This window comes from Tachypleus tridentatus, chromosome 2 (genome assembly GCF_004210375.1).
Source record: "Tachypleus tridentatus isolate NWPU-2018 chromosome 2, ASM421037v1, whole genome shotgun sequence".
In the NCBI taxonomy this organism is placed as follows: domain Eukaryota; kingdom Metazoa; phylum Arthropoda; class Merostomata; order Xiphosura; family Limulidae; genus Tachypleus; species Tachypleus tridentatus.
The window spans coordinates 5182032-5203877 of NC_134826.1; the positions used below are offsets into that span (position 1 = coordinate 5182032).

Genomic DNA, 21846 nt, shown 5'->3' on the forward strand with positions numbered 1-21846 from the left:
ATCTCTGAACCTACCTTTGTCATCTTCACTTCATCTCTGAACCTACCTTTGTCATCTTCACTTCATCTCTGAACCTACCTTTGTCATCTTCACTTCATCTCTGAACCTACCTTTGTCATCTTCACTTCATCTCTGAACCTACCTTTGTCATCTTCACTTCATCTCTGAACCTACCTTTGTCATCTTCACTTCATCTCTTTTCTTGCTAACATTTAAAAGTGTTTCTAAATGATGTCTGGCACTGTCATAATCAACCATCTTCCTTCCTCGTTTTGCAATTTTTGCCTTAAGAAGAAATTGTAGTAAATATATTAAATTCTGTTGGAGGTTTCCAACATTTGTCTATATTATGAAAAATTTCATTCTTTAGACGAATAGAATGTTTAATTAGCTGTCATACAGTCACACAATTTGTAAATCTTAACAATAAATTCTGAGTGGTTCTTAGAAGTACTCAAAGAGAGAGTTCCGACAGAGCTCAAAATTCCCAAATAAAATATCTATTTCAGGGAGAGAAATTTCCCGATATTAAAATTCTACATAATGAGCCTTAAATCGTATTTGACTTAAAAATTATGTCACTTCACATTACATTTTATAATTTTCTTTGGAAGTTAATGCAGTCTGAGCCAGACTCACAATACTCAGATGGAAAATATTTAAACACAAGTTTCAAGACAACTGATGTATCATGTTGACAAACTGATTGAAATTATGGAGATATAAATAAACTTTTAAACAACATATGTTGAGAAATATGGATTACTTTTATCCAATTATTTTCTTTTTAAAGTAGAGAAATTTGCTTTTATAAAAAGAAAGCGACAAAACTTCCATTTGCCATACACATACAACAAGAACAATATCCCAAAATTCTTTCACCTTGTCTATAAATTATCAATACATGGAAAACACACCAGTACTCTCTTTTACCCTTTAGTCAACTTACCCGAACATCAGGAAACTGATTCATGTAAGCTGTCAGAGGTATTGTCACTTGATCATTCAGTTTATGGCAAAAATCATCCATCATTGTTTCTAGTTTCTAATTAAAATATAAGAAAAGATGCTTGAAGGAAAAATATCAAACCAACTTTCCTTAAGTACTGAATATACTATTGGGGTTCTAACCTGAAAATGAAGACAATTTCTGTTGGTGCTTATACAGTTTAAAAAACAAAACAAAAACACCATCAAATAAAAAATTCAAGATATTTTTCATACAATCTTTACTTCCTAAACACAATTACAAATCACTGAAAATAAGGCACTATTTAACAAGAAGGCAAAACAGAAGGAACAATTCTTCACGGGTAAAGGAAGATAAGGCAAAAAGAGGTTATATCATTTATAGAAAAAATAAATAAATAGAAAACAGCAACTTCTACAAGGAGAGAGAAAGTAATACAGAGAAAAGACACACAACCACACATATATACTACAGTCAAGAAAACTGTCCAGACATCTGTGAATAGGGAAAAGCCATTAACTGCACTCAAGTTCACCAACTATGTCAGTTATAAGGACCACAGAATACTGAGCTCAACTGCTGGATCCGAAGAAATCCACCGTACTGGTTTGTGTTCATCTTCCTCATTACAAATGGTTTCTATAACCTGGAACTACACTGGTGCTATATTATGACATGGTAGCACATTAAATGCTTCATACTAAGTTATGTATAAATGAAATTAAATATTCAAAAGATGCCATAAAAAAATCACACAGTACCCCAAACCCTCATGCCACTAACAAAAATGTCTGTGACCCACCAGAAGGGCACATGGCAGTGAATGTGTGAAAAAATAAAAACAATCATAACGTAAAGCAGGTGTTGCATCCACTTCTGAAGTCCTACTTTAAATGAAAACAAAGTCACTGAGGCAAACTTTTATAATGTAAAATACATGAAGGACCCTGGCAGTAAAAAAGGAGTGATTACATGTGATATTCATGTTGCTTTTGTTGAAGATTTTGTGAATATGTTATTACAGACCCTATTTCAATAAAATTATGTATTCACATACACATACAGTTTGGTGAATATACAGTTTAGAAAAACATATTTTTAATGCTCTGGAGTCCATATCATCTCATTAAGATTTACACAGCTCACTTCTTACACAATAATTAAACCATGCATACTTTTTAAAAGATGGATAAAGTGGTTTTATGAATATTCAGATGTACAATGTTCAGGTTGACGAAGAAGTCAGATATACCAACAACAAACATTACAGTAGTCACAAGTATTCAATGATAAAGATATATTATTAAAGATCTCTTTTAAAGTCATAAATTTGGACAAACAAGGAGTACACTTTTTACCTGGGATTGTACTGGTACTTGTTCATGTCCTATCCACTCTTGTTCGTATATTTCACTAAGTGTGTCCATCAGACTCTTACTTGATGTTTGTAATGCTTAAAATATATAACAAAAATGAGTTACTTCCATCTACCTACACAGATACAAGCATAAAAATTTTCCTAAAACTAAACATTATTCAAACCACCACTTAAGACCATGCATTAAGAACTTGTTGAATCAAGTAGATATATTTGTTTATTACTAAATATATTTCTAATATATGGAAACTCTTATCTTTTAAAACACTTGGTCAGTTCAAATAGAAGTACAACAGCAACATTATCCTTTATCTATAATCTTGAAATGACAGCTATTATACATTTTCCTCTAAAAAACTTTAAAATATAAACATGTGCAAATGTACGCAAAAACTGTCGTAAATGTGGAGAATGTAAATTTTATTAATGTTTTATATGTACATTTAAATTAATAAAAAAAATCAGTAATTACTATATCTATACCACAGAATTTCACTATAATTTTCCAGACTCAGTAACTAAGCTGTATTTAGGTCTTAAAATGAAATTTCAAGCTCACTAGTCTCAAATTACCCTTTTCAAATCCAGTTTGTTTTGAATTTCACGCAAAGCTATACGAGGGCTATCTTCACTAGCCTCTCTAAGTTTGCAGTGTAAGACTAGATGGAAGGCAGCTAGTCATCACCACCAACTGTTGGCTACTCTTTTACCAACAAATGATAGAATTGACCATCACATTATAATGCCCCTATGGCTGAAAGGGTGAGCATGTTTGGTGGACAGGATTGAAATTTAGAGTGAAAAGAAAATATTTCCCACAAAAAATACAATGCAAAAGCTCAGAGAACTACAAGAAGGCCATAAGTCTGAACTTTCGATTGGTTCTTCACATGTCACAGAGAAAAGTAGGTTTATGTTACCAAGTATCTCACCAACTGGAAGGAGGTGGGTGGGGCCACTGTGTTTGATTTAGTAATTTAAGCAATATCCCAGCAAATAGAAAAGATATAAGGTTCTTATTCTATATTCTAGATTATCAATACTGGTAATGTGAGTTCCTAATTTGTGTGAAACTATAGACTTTGTATTTGGGCATCACAAATATATAATATGAAACAGTGTTGCATTCAACATACCAAGTGACATATAAAAATCAATTTTTAGGTGTGTTTATTTAATATTTGCTTTTAAATTAAGATATTAGTTCATATGTAATACCAAAATTTGAATTTAATATACAATTTGATTCTAAGTTTATTGACAAACTCATATAATAGTCATTCAATAAGGTTTTGATTGTAAGTCAACAAATATAGAGGTCTTTGACCAATGGTGATAGTGTTAAATCATTACAAAACAATAAAAATACGGATGACATAAAAAGTGGATTAGTCAATAATTTTGTAACATTGGTCATGTTCTCACAAATTAAAGTTTTATTAAAGTGAAAAGATTGTCTTCAAATCCTTTCATTTCAAATGAATGAAACTTCCAAACTTTCTTGAATTAAGATTTCTAAAAAAGTTAGATCAACTGCTAGTTCATCAACATTAACTCCACGCACCACTAGCAATACATGTACCACTGTTTGAGAATCTCTTTTACAGAATCACTTCACTTTTAGAGAACAATGCTGACTAATCATGTGATCGTGAACCCAGTTTGAAGGGAAGAACACACTGGCAAGTCTATGCTCTCTTCACTTTTCTACCTGTCTAAACTTGCCAGTGTGTTCTTCTCTTCAAACTGGCAAAAAAAGTATAGACTACATATTTTCAGTGATGGCAGAAAAATAGCCACCTATTTCCCATTAATTGGTAAGTTTTAAAAATATAAATACTTGGTATTGAGTTTTGGTTGGTTGATTTGGTGTTTTATGGTGCAAAGCAACTAGGCTATCTGCACCAAACATCTGGTAAAAAGTTAAAATTAAATTAAAATTAGTAAAATTCATAAAAGTAAATTAAGGTAAAACAAAAAGTTGAATTTTTGAATCAAAAACATAAATAACACTAAATCCAATTTTTATATCTAGTCTACAGCAGTGAGAGAAAAACTCAGTAACATAAATTGCAAAGGACTTTCTGTAGCATAATTGTTATTATCATAACTGTCCAGGATGACTAATGGGTAAGTTCAAACATACATCAGTGTTAGTCACCTGAAGTTGGTCTTTCCAGTTATTTGACGTTACAGCCATTCTCTAATTTCAAATCAAACTATATGTACTTTAATTCTTAAAAGGGAATCACATTAAAAAGGTCTAATTTATAAATTAAAAACTTAAATAGTATTAAAAAGATTTATGGCCTTTAAAAAACTAAAAACATTTCCAAAGTGGACAGTGTTATCAGTAATAACAGTCTAATGTTATGGACAAACCTTGGGACAAAACACGGTTAAAATGGTGCCATCATTGAGAATCGTAACGATGGCAAGACAGTAAAATGTGGCTCATTGTGACACGAGTGTAACACAGATGACACATTAGTGCATCAGTCCCAGATAAAATAAAATGAATTAAAAAGCTGTGACCAATGTGTAGTCTAGTTAGAACAACTTCCTCTTTCTGATCCTTTTGGAAGCAAAATGGCCAAAGTTTTATTTGGAAAAGCTTGTTTTCACATTGCTCACTCCAACTTGGCTGCCAATTAGCACAGAGCCGAGCCTTGAATACAGGACCATAGTCCACATATGAAACAGGCACAGTAGTGCCAGAGCAGACAGATTTAGCTGTAGTGTCGGTGAGCCCATTTCCACGAATACCAACGTGCCCTGGTATCCAGAAAAACTGGATAGAAGTAGATGTCAAAGAAAAATAGGCCAGTAGGTTTTGAATATCAGCAACAAAAGGGTGAGAACCAATGTGAAGCGATTCCAGGGCCAGTAGTGAACTAAGCGAGCCAGTATAAATAGTGCAGTTTGAGTACTGCTTAGTTACTATGTGATCTAGGTCAACAGAAATGGCTCAGCAGTGAACACAGAAGCTATAGAGGAGATTTTGTACAACAAACCATGGCAGAGCCCACACAGTCACCTGATTTCAAAATATCTGTATAAATAAGAAGGAAGAATGGTTCAAAAGATGTTCAACAAATAACAGACAGTATTTCCAATCAAGAGTGTCTGTTTTTCTCAGATGACTTGAAGATAGGTCACATTTGGAGACTAATAAGCCATGGTGGGATGGATGGGTTGACCAGTGGATACAACAATGTTATCCAAGGACAGACCCAATTCATCCAGGTGTTCCTGGATACAAAGGCCAAAAAGAGAAATGGCAGATCATCTGTCCTGAAAAAAGCGTTGCTCACAGAAGAAGGAAAAAGGAAAACACAACCCCAGGTGAGATGCTGCAGTAAGGAAGAAAGTTTTGAAGCATAGTGTAAAGACAGCTGTAAACAGCAGAGATGCAAAGGAGGTTCACGAGACTATGTATAAGCTCTGAGCTGGGTAAATGCAGAAAGACCTGGTGCAGAGCCAAAGTCCCTGATGATGAACGGGGTCCAGGTCCAGCATCTTCAATGCCAAGATCCTGGCAGAGCTGTGGACAAGCGATCCATAGTCCAGTTTTGATTGAATAAAAGCACAATATATCCTTATCATAGAATGTCAATCCACTCCCCAAGTGGTTGAAGAAAGGACACAGAGGATGTTCAGTGCTCTTGTACATTTGACCCACAGCTGCTTGATGTGTGGTATAAAGGTCAGCTTAGGTCAAAGATAACCCCCAAGCACTTTGTCTCAGACACCACAGGTAGCCCCAACTTCACCTATATGGAGTTCATGATCAGAGTGAATACCCCTTGGCAGCAAAAGTGCATGCAACGGTTTTAAAGAGAGAGAAGTTAAAACCATCTGCTGTGGTTCACTTCAGTAAATGATCGAGGGCAGTCTGTAGCTTCCGCTCAATATATCTCATGTTCAACGACTGACACGAGAAGTGAAAGTTGTTGACATAGAGCCCATTTGCAATTGTAAGAGGGAGTTGTTCAGTGATGACATTAACCTTTATACTGAAAAGTGTGACACTCAAAATACAGCCCTGAGGGACTCCAAGTTCCTGTAGGAAAGAATGGGAAAGTGTCGAACCCACATGAACTTTAATAAAGATGGGCATATGGCCGAGTAACGCACATAAATGGAGGTCTCGTAAAATGCCCTACCTCCATGTTGTATCATAAGTCTTCTCAATGTCAAACAATATTGATACAAGATGTTGTTTGAGAAAGGATTATTTGATTGACGTTTCAAGTCAAATTAGGTGGTCCTTTGTGGAGTGCTGTTGTCAGAACCCACACTGGGTAGGTGAGAGAAGGTTGTTTGATTCGAGGAACCAAACAAGACAAAAATTAACCATCCTCTCTAAGGTCTTACAGAGACAGCTTGTCAAAGCAATTGGACAGTGGTTTGAAGGAATCTCAGGATCCTTCCTAGGCTCAGAGAAAGATAGGATAATAGCCTAGTGCCAGACATCAGGAAAAACATTCTCCTGCCAGATTTGGCTAAAAGCAAGCAGAAGAATAGTAAGAGAAGCAGGAAATAGATGGAGCAGCATTTCATAGTTTCCATCATCAGGTCCAACCCATGTACTGCCAGTTTGAGTTCCACCAGTGTAAAGGGACAATTACAGTCATAGAGACAATCAGCTCAAAAGGAAAGAGGTGATCTCTCTGCTTAATTCTTGATGGCTAAGGTGAAGGATGAAGCAAAAGTGCTAAATACTTCGCAAAATCTTTCACCTAGAGTATCAGTGATGCTCTAGGTATCAGCTACTTCGTGGCTATCAGAAAGCAAGTTCGAGAGGGGTACAGAATTATATTGCTCACTGACCTTTCGAATCTTGTTCCATAAGACTTTGGAACTGGTGATAGAAGATATGGTGGTTGTGAACTTAATCCAAGAGTCCTTTTGGCTTTGCCATCTTATCCACCGAGCATGTACATGGGCCTGCTGGAAAGTGATGCAGTACGAGAGTGTGAGATACCTATGTAAAGTATCCTAGACCCGTTTTTGAGCCTCCTGTGCCATGTGGCAGGAAGGATTCCACCAGAGACGAGGATATTGTGGAAAATGTGTTAAAGTTTTAGGAATACATTGAGCAGCTGCTTGTATAATACTGTTAGTTACTGCTGCCACACAGTCGTTGGCAGGATCAAGTTCTGTGAGAACAGTGAAAGAGGGCCAATTTGCTTGATCCAGCCTTCACCGGGACACTCAAGTCAGCTGGCATCGACCACAGCCAGTCTCTCTCAAAATTATCACTACTCTTGGGCTATTGTCAACCCTCCATGAAGAGTGGAATTATCGTGAAGAGGAGCAAATTGAGAGATCAATAGCAGTAAAATACTGACTGGGTGCATGAAAATAATTATAAGAACTACTATTGAAAAGAGAATGGTTGTAATCAGAGAGCATACACTCTACAGAGCAACCCCTTCCATAAATATCAGCACTTCCCCAGAGGGGATGATGTCCATTTAAGTCCCCCAGGATTAAAAAGAGAGACAGCAACTGTTCAATGAGAGCATCACGGTATGATTGATCACAGGTCTTTCCAGGCTACAGGTAGAGAGAACAAACAGTGATGGTACGACCCAAGGAAACACAGATGGCTACAGCCTCAAAGGCATGTCAAGTATCAAAAACAGGGTGGGCACATGCTGACCAACCAAAAGTGCCACCCCTCCGTGCACTCGTCCCTCACACAGCCTGTCATTTCTGTACAAAGAAAACTGCTGAAATGTGACTGTATTGGCAGGTTTCAGAAATGTTTCCTGTAAGGAAAGACATGCAGGATGGTAGGAAGCACTCAGTGCTTTGATGTCATCCAGATTAGAATGTAAACCTCAACAGTTTCATTGTATCAAGGTGGCCATTTTTATTTATGTGTAGACAAATTGGATGGAAAGCCCTTCTGTTTACGACCACGTCCTTTTTCTTTATTGTCTTCATTTGAGGGAGGTCAGTCAACCTCCATAGATCCCACCCTAGGTCGATTGGGCAGGTCTTTGTTGTTGGAAGTGGATTCCAGCAACTGAGGAACATAAACGAATGATCATTTTGCATCTTGGGGTGGAAAAAGACATACCCGAGGAAATGCCCATACCCAGAACCAAAGGAAGGAGATCTTGGAAATTGCTGGAATATATGCTAGGGACAGAAATGGGTGTTCACATTGATTCATCAACGTTTTTAACCATGGAGGTCAAAAGACTTTTCATTTCGTTTGATAACAATTCTTTTTGAGGCACAGAGATCCATCTGCACTCCCACTGTAGTAGTGGAATGAAGTGCAGCACCATATGTCCAAGGTGAAGTGGTGGACAGCAACTTTCGATCCTCAGAGTAAGTAATGTTTTGAATCATTTTCAAATGCTGCACCTCTTTCTTCCAACCATTTAGGGCAAGAACAAAAGTTGGATGGGTGAGAGCCATTGCAACTGACACGATGAGTCTGTTTCACACTCCTATGTATCGTGGTCCTTGCTACTGCAGCGAGCACACATCAAGGAACCATAACATGTCTTTGAGTGACCAAACTGCTGACACTGGAAACATCTGAGAGGGTTTGGAATGTATAGCCATACCTTGCAATTAAGATAACCTGCCTTGATGGTGGCAGGTAGACGTGGTAATGTAAATGTGAGAATGAGGACATTGGTCAGTATCATAATTCCATCTTTGCGAGTGGAGATACACCTCACTGCAGAAACTCCTTGGGTAAAGAAACCAGCAAGAATCTCTGACTTCAGGATGTTCTTCAAGTCCCTCTCAACAATAACTCCTCAAGATGAATTCAAAGCAGCATGAGGTGTAACCTCAATAGGTTTATCCCAATTATCTTTGAATGCAAGAGGATTTCACTGCAATGAGATGTGGATGTTTCCACCAGTGTCACCAGATCAAAGCTTCTTTACTGAGAGCCAGCAAGTCCCTCTAGACCCTTCTGAATGAGACATCTGTCCTAAAGGTTTATCTGAAAGAGAATGTAGTATAAGAAAATGACGTACAGGTGTTACAGTTGTTGAAGATTGTTGCTCAGAATCTTCAAGATGTGGTCATTTACCTACGGACTGTTTTTTCACTTTAAGTTTTTATTTGGAAGATTCATAATAAAAAAAAAATATTTCGATGCCCACTGACCCCACCCACCATGGAGCCCTATGAGAGAATGCACTACAATGTTAAACAAGGACACTGCAGCGACATCAGGGTTTCATGAGCACTATACCCAAACACCAGCATCAGATAGTGTCCACAACACCTGTTCAGAACATCTAACACTGATACTTGGTTGACCCTAGCCTAAGTGGACCAGCTGATTGATCCTAGGGAATGTCACCTCAAGGACACCACTCTACAGGAATTCAAGGCCAAGGTGGTGTGTTGGGGTTGGACCTCTCAACCACCAGGATCCTCTCCTCCCCTTCATGGGTCACCATGCATGGCAAACTGAAAGAACAGAACCTTCCCTGGATGGTCCCCTCACCGAGGGGATTAAGTTTTGACTTGTTTTAAATAGTCACAAAATTATGCTTCAAAAAAATATAATTTTGAACAAAAGGAAGTTTACAAGTCTGAAATGTTTGAGATCTATTACTTTAAAGCATTAAAATCAAATCAGTTTGAATTACATAACTAAATTAGTCCATAGAATTCTATGCAATTATGGAAATGTTTAAAAACTGGGTAAATCACACATGCAGCTCAAGTTTCATGTTTACAAAATTATGCTTAAATAGGGTGGCTTAATTCATTTATAGTATAGTCAGTAGTACAAAACAGTTTAAATTTCAAATATACTTACAAACTCAGAAACAAATTAATTCTTGTAAAACATTTTGACACAATATTTATAAATAGCAGATATTAATATTAAACATATTCAGTTTAATTGATAAAACAAATCTAAGTCAATATCTAGAGTAATGATTCTCAAACAAGAGAAATTCAATATAATGGAAAGTTTATTTTACTTTCAAACCCTTTCATTCCAAAAGAGTGAAGCTTCTAGCTATCCAGAAACTTAGCCCTGTCCATTTCATAGCTTGTTATTAATTACAATGAAGTAACAAAACTCATGTTATATATAGAAGATAAGCATAGTACTCACTGACCCAGAATGACCTAACAAACCAAAATATTTTATCCAGTGGAACTTTAGGCTTTACATCTATAAGATCCCTCCCCATTTCATGATTATAACTGAACCTTATAAAACAAAATCATGATTAAATCACTCACTATTACATGTTTCTACCACATAACATTGTGTACAATTCCTATCAATTGGTGGTCTTCATTATAAATGCAGAACTGATATCACCCATTACATATGTAGCCCACATACCTTATTTGTAATATTTATTTATTGTATTCCACTAACAGTTGTTGTTGTGAATAAAGAGCAACCAAAAAACACTGGTTGACATTCTTTGTTATTGCTGTAAGTTCCTTATATCAGCTGCTGTCACTTCATACTTCTAACTTGTGTGCTAGCTACAGTTAGAATACAGACCTCAAAATAGTGTCAAATATATACTTTCAGTAAAAGTGTGAACTTACGTCCTCACTATTCCTATGAATATTTGTTAAAGCTGCTTCTAGATATAAATAAAAGCCTGAAAGACAATTATGATAAAAAATTAGCCCAATAAATTGATTTAACTACAAGGTGAACCTAATTGAATTGCATGATGTGTGTTGACACACTGGTGGGAGGTACTGGAATTCTTTTATACCTTCATTTTAACAATAACAAAAAACCCTGAGAAAGGGATAGAAAATGCCTTACTATTAAGCAGCCAAATATGAAATAGGGATCTGTACACCAAAACTAATATAGAAACTTTCCGAAAATGTTTAGGGGAATTGTGAACAAGGGAAAAAAACTTAAAAACTCAACTAACTGTAACCAAAATAAATAAAAACTACAATATATTACACACAAAAAACAACTCACCTCTAACTGAAGTCAAATAGTTTTTGAATTCTTTGTGAAGTTTATTAGCTGAATTCTAAATATTAAAAGGATAATCAAAAATACATTAGAATGTTTGTTTTTATTTTCAATTACAATTTTTTTGGAGAATACATACAATAATTTTTACAGAAAGATTGGATCACAAAAGTTGTTTTCATTTGAATAAAAATTATAAATTACTCAATAACATGCAAGTTGTTTTCATTAAAATCTTCACGTAATTCTTTAAAAATGTTTTTCATTAAATTTCTTTCAGATAAACTTGTATATCTGAAATAATATGCAAGGAAATTATTATTAATATTCCAGGAAAATTGTGATAAACAAAATAAAAATTACAGAAAACCAAGTGGTTAGGATCCTATAAACAGTATATGTGAAGAAGGAAACTGAAACCTACCTGTTGTTTATTAAAATTATTTACATAAATGTCAAACAGCTCATCAGTTGTCTTGTCTGCCTTTCCAAGATTTTGTAAAAGCTGAAAGAAAGATAAAATATGTTCTCTCAACTGAACACAATAAGTTCCATCTATCTACACAAATGCTACACAAATTTACCATTTATTATAAAACAAATAAAATAAAAGTTCCAAATCACTTAATAGTCTCTCGATTTGTATCTATTTAGTTCCACTATTCACTGCACGCACTCCACTTTATTCGTTCCACTGTTCACTGCACGCACTCCACTTTATTCGTTCCACTGTTCACTGCACGCACTCCACTTTATTCGTTCCACTGTTCACTGCACGCACTCCACTTTATTCGTTCCACTGTTCACTGCACGCACTCCACTTTATTCGTTCCACTGTTCACTGCATGCACTCCACTTTATTAATTCCACTATTCACTCCATACCCTCTACTTTATTAATTACACTATTCACTCCATACCCTCTACTTTATTAATTACACTATTCACTCCATACCCTCTACTTTATTAATTACACTATTTACTCCATACCCTCTACTTTATTAATTACACTATTCACTCCATACCCTCTACTTTATTAATTACACTATTTACTCCATACCCTCTACTTTATTAATTACACTATTCACTCCATACCCTCTACTTTATTAATTACACTATTCACTCCATACCCTCTACTTTATTAATTCCACTTCTGACATCAAACATCTATTTAAGTTTTCTCTGTAATTTGAGGTATTCCTTGTTACTGTGGTACAACTTTCAGATACATTATTAGTGCATAATAAATATCTATTGTAAATAGTTGTTGGTTCAGATTAATTTAAAAAGAGGAGATAACACAACATGTTCAAATATTCTATATGAGTTATGAGCCTCCAACATAATTTTACACACAATTGTTAAACAGTGAGTTGTAGTACCTTTGTATTCATGAGGTAATGACATACTTACATAAGAATAACTAAATTGGCCCTGCTTGGGTTATTGTTTCATATAATAAAACTCTTCAGAGAGCAAAAATACTGGCAAATCAAAGCCATTTGTTATTCATTGATACATGTTTTTCAAATAACACAAAACATTGTTCAATTTATTGTAATTGTTAGTTATATCAAATCTTTAGAAAATTTGATAAACACTATAAAAACCTGTGAAGTTAATATTGTAAGTCTGTTTGTAATTCAAGCCAATGAACTTGATCTGATGCATGTTTGAAAAAAACAAAACAAACTATATCTCCTTTAAACACCTAACTGTAAAATTAACCTGACAGACGACAATCCCACGAAGAACCAGCACAGGAAGAAAATCCCACCCTTTATGTTGGCTGCTCTTAAACCCGGAACACCATGATAAATATACACACATACAAAATGTCAAGTATCCCACTTCACTCCTACGGTTTTGTTATCTCCCAAGGAGATCTTGTTTGTAGCTGCACAATTACCTTACTCAAATTGGTGATACAATTACATATAAGGTTTATAAATAAAACTAAGTCTAAACCATCTGTTTCTACTGGGAAGTAATTTGGTTACACAAAAACCTTATGTAGCACTGAAAGTAAACTTGTATTAAAATAAAACTTAACAAATTATATATTCTGATTTGGCACAACTTCATTAATAGAATGGGAAATCCACGAGGTCATAAAATTAGGAATTATGTACGTTTGTTCTTGTTTTGACAAATTTCCAAGAGTAGAACTCACACAAATCTATAAAAAATATTAATTATTATAAAAAAACTTTACATAATTAAACCAATTATAAAAAAAACTTTACATAATTAAACCAATTATAAAAAAAACTTTACATAATTAAACCAATTATAAAAAAACTTTACATAATTAAACCAATTATAAAAAAACTTTACATAATTAAACCAATTATAAAAAAACTTTACATAATTAAACCAATTATAAAAAACTTTACATAATTAAACCAATTATAAAAAACTTTACATAATTAAACCAATTATAAAAAAACTTTACATAATTAAACCAATTCATTTTGAAGAAAAAAAATGTGTATGAAAACAAAAACTTATTTTTAGTTACATGAATGATCAACTGTTTATAAAAAGACACAGACATGGTTACACAGGTATTCTGTGAAGTAGCTACACACAAGTGACTTTTATATACTTGCTCCCACCTCCCTCCCAAAGATTAAACTCAGGTACCCAACTGAGCTATAAGATTCTTTCCAGTAGGGGTACAAACTAGAAAGATCCAGTCCTCTTTTGAAGGAACAGTAGCCTAAGGTAACAGGAAGACAGCAGTACATCATACACTTTGCCGAGTTTAACGTGACCCTGACTCCTAAACAACCAAGTTCACAGGTGAATGCACTGATCTTCTCTAGTGTTAAAGCTTACTGCACACTGTAGTTCTCGAATTACTGACACTTTTTAAAGAAAAGATGAGCATTACGTAATTACACTGTTTAACAACACCTATAAAGTACGACACAAGATGGGCATTACGTAATTACACTGTTTAACAACACCTATAAAGTACGACACAAGATGGGCATTACGCAATTACACTGTTTAACAACACCTATAAAGTACGACACAAGATGGGCATTACGTAATTACACTGTTTAACAACACCTATACAGTACGACACAAGATGGGCATTACGTAATTAACAAATCAAGTATTCTGGAGTTAGCTACATGCACTATTAGTGACCAGCAAATATATGATAAACAGGAAAGGGTATATTTTACACCGAAGTACATAATAAAGGATATTTTACCCAAAAAAATGTAATAAAGATTTAATTTCAACTGACTTGTGATAGAGCTTTTAATAAACACTGACCCTACATTTCAAAAAATGTATTCCGATACACAGATCGGTTAAATACGAGTTTGTAGTTTGTGTGTATAAAAACATAATACATGCTACTAATGACCTCAATATTAAAACATTAGCAGATGACTATTGAAAGAATTCCATGGTAAATAGTGATAAGATAAACAAATATAGTGAACCCAACACTTAAGTCATAGCATATACATAATTACATGGTCTCATGGTAATATGGAGATATTCAACTGAGATCAATCAATAGATGTGTATAATAATGACACGAAAATAAACAAAACAAATATATATACTCAAGCATGGTCCTCTCTATGTATTTCTCTTTATTCTCCTATCTTTAAAATATTTCATCACATGACCCAGTGAATCCTTTTTTTCATAAAATTCCATCACAAAGAAACATTTATGTTCTTAATTGTGTAGTTACACTGATGTAGAAGGACTGATAAATTAATGTTAATATTAATATGAAATTTTAATTGTAAGACAAAATTAACAATGTTCCTATAACTTACTCTTAAAGAAAAGCATTTAATATATTTACATGAATTTTTTCAGTGAAACACTGTCGATGCACAGCAGTCACCAAGAAAGATACTTAACATCACTACTCAATACTTTAACAACAGTTTATTTCTGAATAGGTTAAAATAGTGCTCAAAGATTATTATTAGATATATGAACTCACATATTTCATTTCTCTAACTGGTGTGATTTTTAATTTCATAGCATTTCTTAACTAAAGTAACATTTCTTTATATATATAATTTATGACAAACAATTTCTCCTCAAAATCTTTATAGTTTAAGCTTGAAATTATTAAAAACCACAAGCTAAAGTCATGAAAATGTTTTTTAATTGTTTGTACTCCATATCTTAGCAGATTTAAAGTTTTAATTTAATAAAAGCCTTTTACTATATTTTTAATTTAAACATCTGTAATAAAATGAACAACCTTTAATTTTTATACATCAATTTACACGATGGCAAACATGTTTTAGGAAAGAAATCTTCGGCTTGTCATCAAGTTGTCAGCCGTCTGAAGCATACCCATATCTTTTATAAGGCAAAAAAGTAAGAAAACATTACCGATATAATTCAACTATATCGATTATCAACAAAAATGTGAGATTCTATCCCACTTGAATACAAATCACTCTGATGATATACGTTTATATCTGTGATTCTGATCGGTAAGAAAACATCTCGGTAGCAGATGAAATGGACTTGAACCACTCTACGGTATTTTCTCCACACTTAATTAAATCTACATAAATCTGAGCCAAAGATATATAAAGAATCAAACAGACATGCTGGACAGAGATATTTATTGTTCAAAAAGCAACAATGGATAAAGGTCATAAATCCTTAGAAAAAAGAAAACTCGTAGAAGAACACAAAGTGCTTTTTGTTATCTACAAAAAGGTTTAATACATGGTAAATTATGGTATTAATATACATACAAGTGATCATAAACTGAATAATACTGTGTAATCAACCTTAGAATGACTCCATAAAAAAACAAGTTGTATAAAAAATTGGCAGTAAACCAGTTTATCACAACATGACCTCAATTCAATGGCAAATAAAAAAAAAAGGAACATAACATCTCTAAGATTTAGTAGTTTGTTTCAGTACGATTTTTGTTTCTTAACAAACCCGAGATTACAATCTACCCTCAGCAAAATATAATAATAAGGTTAGTACAAACTATTGCTTTGTAGGATTGTTAATTGAAACAAAAAAACAAAACATACACTATATTTATTTGGGAAGGATATATCAACAAAACAGGAAATAAGGAAAACAAATTCTCTCTCTTCACAACAGATGATTAATAACAATTACTACTGCTAGCAACTTTTAATTAATATCACAAAAAAAGGAAAGACAATGCAAAGTCCAATAAATTAAAAATTTGTTGTTTATTATTTTGACAGCATTGAATTAAAAACATGCAGGGCATACTGTACGTTAAAGTGACGACATGCAGGACATACTGTACGTTAGTGACGACATGCAGGACATACTGTACGTTAAAGTGACGACATGCAGGACATACTGTACGTTAAAGTGACGACATGCAGGACATACTGTACGTTAAAGTGACAACATGCAGGACATACTGTACGTTAAAGTGACGACATGCAGGACATACTGTACGTTAAAGTGACAACATGCAGGACATACTGTACGTTAAAGTGACAACATGCAGGACATACTGTACGTTAACTAAGTGACAGTTTAGTGACTTTCCACTTTTTGTAGCTCAGTCAGTGATAACCTAATTTAACATATTTTCAGTAGACATGTTCTACTGAACTCTATACTTCACATACCAAATTTGAAATCAATCTATTAAGTACCCGAATTATAACATCTTCAAATTTGACTGGGTTTTTTCCTTTACATCAAAAGTACAAAAATTTGATAGAAAAACTACTAAACTTTTATGTGTGTGTTTTTTGGTTTTTTCAAATATGGTACACTGAGATATCTTTCAAACCTACAATTAGGGATTTCACATGGGCTAAGAAAAGATACATGCAGAGTTATTCAACAATAACTGCTTGCTTTTAACATATATAAAAAAGTCACAGTCTAACAGTTTTACTACAGCTTCACCTTAGAGTAACAGCAGACTGTTTTTGAACTTTAGCCTAAAGATGTCCAAGTTAAAGCAGCAACACTATAAGGTGAAAAGCAATGCAGATACACAAGTATAGGTTAAGCCACACAAACTACATTAGCAGATTCTAGCTCTAGTTTTATAAAGAATTATACAGACAGACAATTATTAGTGAGTTTTCATCACCAATCTTTCAGCAAAAATTTACTAAATGTAGTGAAAATCTCCTAATTTAAGAGTTTTAAGCATCACATGATATTTGCATAAATAATGAAGTTTGATACTGCTGTACAGGTTGCATGGGGATGATGACAAGAAGCTGTTAACCTAAATTCCATGGCTTTACTATAAACTATTAACATTGGTTGCAATCCTAAGCTGATGTTATTAGAGTGTCACTTTCTTATTTGGTGTGTACTGACAAAGAGACTTAATATCCAACCCAAAATACTTTAAGAGTGATAAAGGGTGGAGCCAATAAAGTATTCAGTGTGCAGTCAAACTGGCAGCTATATTTATAGCACTGATCAAAGGTTTTACAGCTGATATTCAATTATTAGTTACTTAAGCTGGATATTTTATTTTACCCACAATCACACCCAAATATGAACAACAAATGTGACCTGGCTAACTTGTGAAGGAATCTGTTTTTATGGCTGCATTTTTTCTTTCACAGCTCAAATGTTTTTCATTACATTATTACACCTGACTGTAAGGTTATGTAAAATGTAATCCCCTCCAAGAGATTTAAAATTATAGCAATCTATACAAAAGAAATTCACTGAAAAACTTGTTTACATACCTGACACAAATACATCAAATATTTATATCTATGTACAACACACAACATGTTCCATAAAATAATGCTTAGAAAAAAAAACAACTTTTGCTTAAAGGTTTATCAGTAAACCAAAATAAAGGTTCCAACAGTATGATTAACAGTTGTTTCAGCACATGTTTATCAGTAAATAAAGGTTCCAATAGTATGATTAACAGTTGTTTCAGCACAAGTTTATCAGTAAATAAAGGTTCCAATAGTATGTTTAACAGTTGTTTCAGCACAAGTTTATCAGTAAATAAAAGTTCCAATAGTATGTTTAACAGTTGTTTCAGCACAAGTTTATCAGTTAATAAAAGTTCCAATAGTATGTTTAACAGTTGTTTCAGCACAAGTTTATCAGTTAATAAAAGTTCCAATAGTATGTTTAACAGTTGTTTCAGCACAAGTTTATCAGTAAATAAAGGTTCCAATAGTATGTTTAACAGTTGTTTCAGCACAAGTTTATCAGTAAATAAAGGTTCCAATAGTATGTTTAACAGTTGTTTCAGCACAAGTTTATCAGTAAATAAAGGTTCCAATAGTATGATTAACAGTTGTTTCAGCACAAGTTTATCAGTAAATAAAGGTTCCAATAGTATGTTTAACAGTTGTTTCAGCACAAGTTTATCAGTAAATAAAGGTTCCAATAGTATGTTTAACAGTTGTTTCAGCACAAGTTTATCAGTTAATAAAGGTTCCAATAGTATGTTTAACAGTTGTTTCAGCACAAGTTTATCAGTTAATAAAAGTTCCAATAGTATGTTTAACAGTTGTTTCAGCACAAGTTTATCAGTAAATAAAGGTTCCAATAGTATGTTTAACAGTTGTTTCAGCACAAGTTTATCAGTAAATAAAAGTTCCAATAGTATGTTTAACAGTTGTTTCAGCACAAGTTTATCAGTTAATAAAAGCTCCAATAGTATGTTTAACAGTTGTTTCAGCACAAGTTTATCAGTTAATAAAAGTTCCAATAGTATGTTTAACAGTTGTTTCAGCACAAGTTTATCAGTTAATAAAAGTTCCAATGGTATGTTTAACAGTTGTTTCAGCACACGTTTATCAGTAAATAAAGGTTCCAATAGTATGTTTAACAGTTGTTTCAGCACAAGTTTATCAGTAAATAAAGGTTCCAACAGTATGTTTAACAGTTGTTTCAGCACAAGTTTATCAGTAAATAAAGGTTCCAATAGTATGTTTAACAGTTTAACTACAAGGAGGAGTCTGAAAGGCTGCCACTTTCTAGTTACTTTGTGATCAGAAATACTCTACAATCCACAACTATTTTAATAGCACCCATATTGCAAAAGTAAAAGCTAAAAATCAACAGCTATAAAAAGACATTTAAATACAAGATCAGACTTTTCTTATTGGACAACTTGTTTGATGTAACATGTAAAACTATGATAAGAAAATAAATGTATAACATAATACATCATGTGGACAACAATGAAGAACCATCTGGCACGAAGACTGTAGACCCATCTATGGAAAAAGTAAAATTTTAAACCCACCCTATATTTTTTAGGAAATAATCAATTTCCCAAACATCCACAAAGGAATGGACCCTAGTACTGCCAAAGGTAACTTATTCCATAAGTCAAATACACTATTAGAAAAATAAATACAAAATAATCTTCTGTTATCTTGTTGTATTATCTTCATAATAAAATCAGATGCTTTTATTCTAGAGGTTCTCCAGATAAAGTTACCTCTTACCTACTCAAAACGAGAGATCTTAACATCCTAGAGGTTCTCCAGATAAAGTTACCTCTTACCTTCTCAAAACAAGAGATCTTAACATCCTGGAGATTCTTCATATAAAGTTACCTCTTACCTTCTCAAAACGAGAGATCTTAACATCCTAGAGGTTCTCCAGATAAAGTTACCTCTTACCTTCTCAAAACAAGAGATCTTAACATCCTGGAGATTCTTCATATAAAGTTACCTCTTACCTTCTCAAAACGAGAGATCTTAACATCCTAGAGGTTCTCCATATAAAGTTACCTCTTACCTTCTCAAAACGAGAGATCTTAACATCCTGGAGATTCTTCATATAAAGTTACCTCTTACCTTCTCAAAACGAGAGATCTTAACATCCTGGAGATTCTTCATATAAAGTTACCTCTTACCTTCTCAAAACGAGAGATCTTAACCTCTCAATAAGATAGCCTAGTTGTTTTTTTCTAACCAGTTTCCATTCTTGAATAAGGTGATCGAAATTCTACACAGTATTCCAAACTACTGATTTTCACACAAAGATAACAACCACTCTTCACTTGTAGTCTGTATGTTTATTGATACCTCCTGCTGCTTTGAAATCTGATTGTATATTAAAACCAGGTTACTTGTCCTCGAAGCAGTTCCTAACATATATGTCTACATAACTGTAAAAACGTCTGTGACTGAAGGTCAGTTCCACCAATTTTGATACTTCTGCTGTTTAGCAGAGACAAGCGTAACTTATTAGCACACTTCGGTTTGTCGCCAAAACAAATCCAAGAGTATCAAAGAGCACATGAACACATATCTATGGGAACAATGAATACAAATCTAAAGAAATCATAATTTTCATTGCATAAGTAACTGTAATCAGTCTTGAGATTCTCACCTTAGGATGAACATTAAACCGTTGAAATGGTTTTAGGGGAGAGCTACTAGAATGGAAGGGTTGATATAAGAGAGGCTAAGATCTCTAGAATTGTTTCCCATTGATACAAACAACAAGAATTAGTGAGCATCTCACTGAAGTGTTTAAGATTAAGGGAACTGGCCACATCCATATATCTTTATTTATTTATTTTTTAATAGTCAGTGGTGAGAATGGTAGGACTAGGAAACACAGATAAATCTTTGAAGGATAGAAGTTATCTTCAGCTAAGTTTTATTATCCTAACAGGGTGGTTGCTCTCAGTTATGCTGAAAGCAGTAAATTTAAGCAAGTTTAAGGAAAGGCTTGATAAATATTTGAAAGATAAGGGCTGTCCCAGTGTAATACTGAATGGGACAGACCAGATAGATCAGAAAGTCCCTATTTGAAAGATAAGTGCTGTCCCAGTTTAATACTGAATGGGACAGACCAGATGGATCAGAAAGTCCCTATTTGAAAGATAAGTGCTGTCCCAGTTTAATACTGAATGAGACAGACCAGATGGATCAGAAAGTCCCTATTTGAAAGATAAGGGCTGTCCCAGTTTAATACTGAATGGGACAGACCAGATGGATCAGAAAATCCCTATTTGAAAGATAAGAGCTGTCCGAGTTTAATACTGAATGGGACAGACCAGATGGATCAGAAAATCCCTATTTGAAAGATAAGGGCTGTCCGAGTTTAATACTGAATGGGACAGGCCAGATGGATCAGAAAATCCCTATTTGAAAGATAAGGGCTGTCCCAGTTTAATACTGAATGGGACAGACCAGATGGATCAGAAAATCCCTATTTGAAAGATAAGGGCTGTCCCAGTTTAATACTGAATGGGACAGACCAGATGGATCAGGAAATCCCTATTTGAAGGATAAGGGCTGTCCGAGTTTAATACTGAATGGGACAGACCAGATGGATCAGAAAGTCCCTATTTGAAAGATAAGGGCTGGCCGAGTTTAATACTGAATGGGACAGACCAGATGGATCAGAAAATCCCTATTTGAAAGATAAGGGCTGTCCGAGTTTAATACTGAATGGGACAGACCAGATGGATCAGAAAATCCCTATTTGAAAGATAAGGGCTGTCCCAGTTTAATACTGAATGGGACAGACCAGATGGATCAGAAAATCCCTATTTGAAAGATAA

General features: G+C 34.0%; 1 protein-coding gene across 2 annotated transcripts in view; it reads right to left on the reverse strand.

The window, feature by feature from the left end:
- LOC143237491 (myc box-dependent-interacting protein 1-like) overlaps positions 1 to 21846 on the reverse strand; it is a 43019-nt gene that overhangs the window by 15316 nt on the left and 5857 nt on the right. For both annotated transcript variants that reach the window (XM_076476824.1, XM_076476832.1), the window contains exons 2-6: positions 11735 to 11815; positions 11314 to 11368; positions 2329 to 2423; positions 950 to 1045; positions 175 to 285 (exon numbers count right to left, since the gene is read on the reverse strand). In XM_076476824.1, coding sequence (XP_076332939.1) covers positions 175 to 285; positions 950 to 1045; positions 2329 to 2423; positions 11314 to 11368; positions 11735 to 11815 — 438 coding nt within the window. The remainder of the gene's footprint in view (positions 1 to 174; positions 286 to 949; positions 1046 to 2328; positions 2424 to 11313; positions 11369 to 11734; positions 11816 to 21846) is intronic.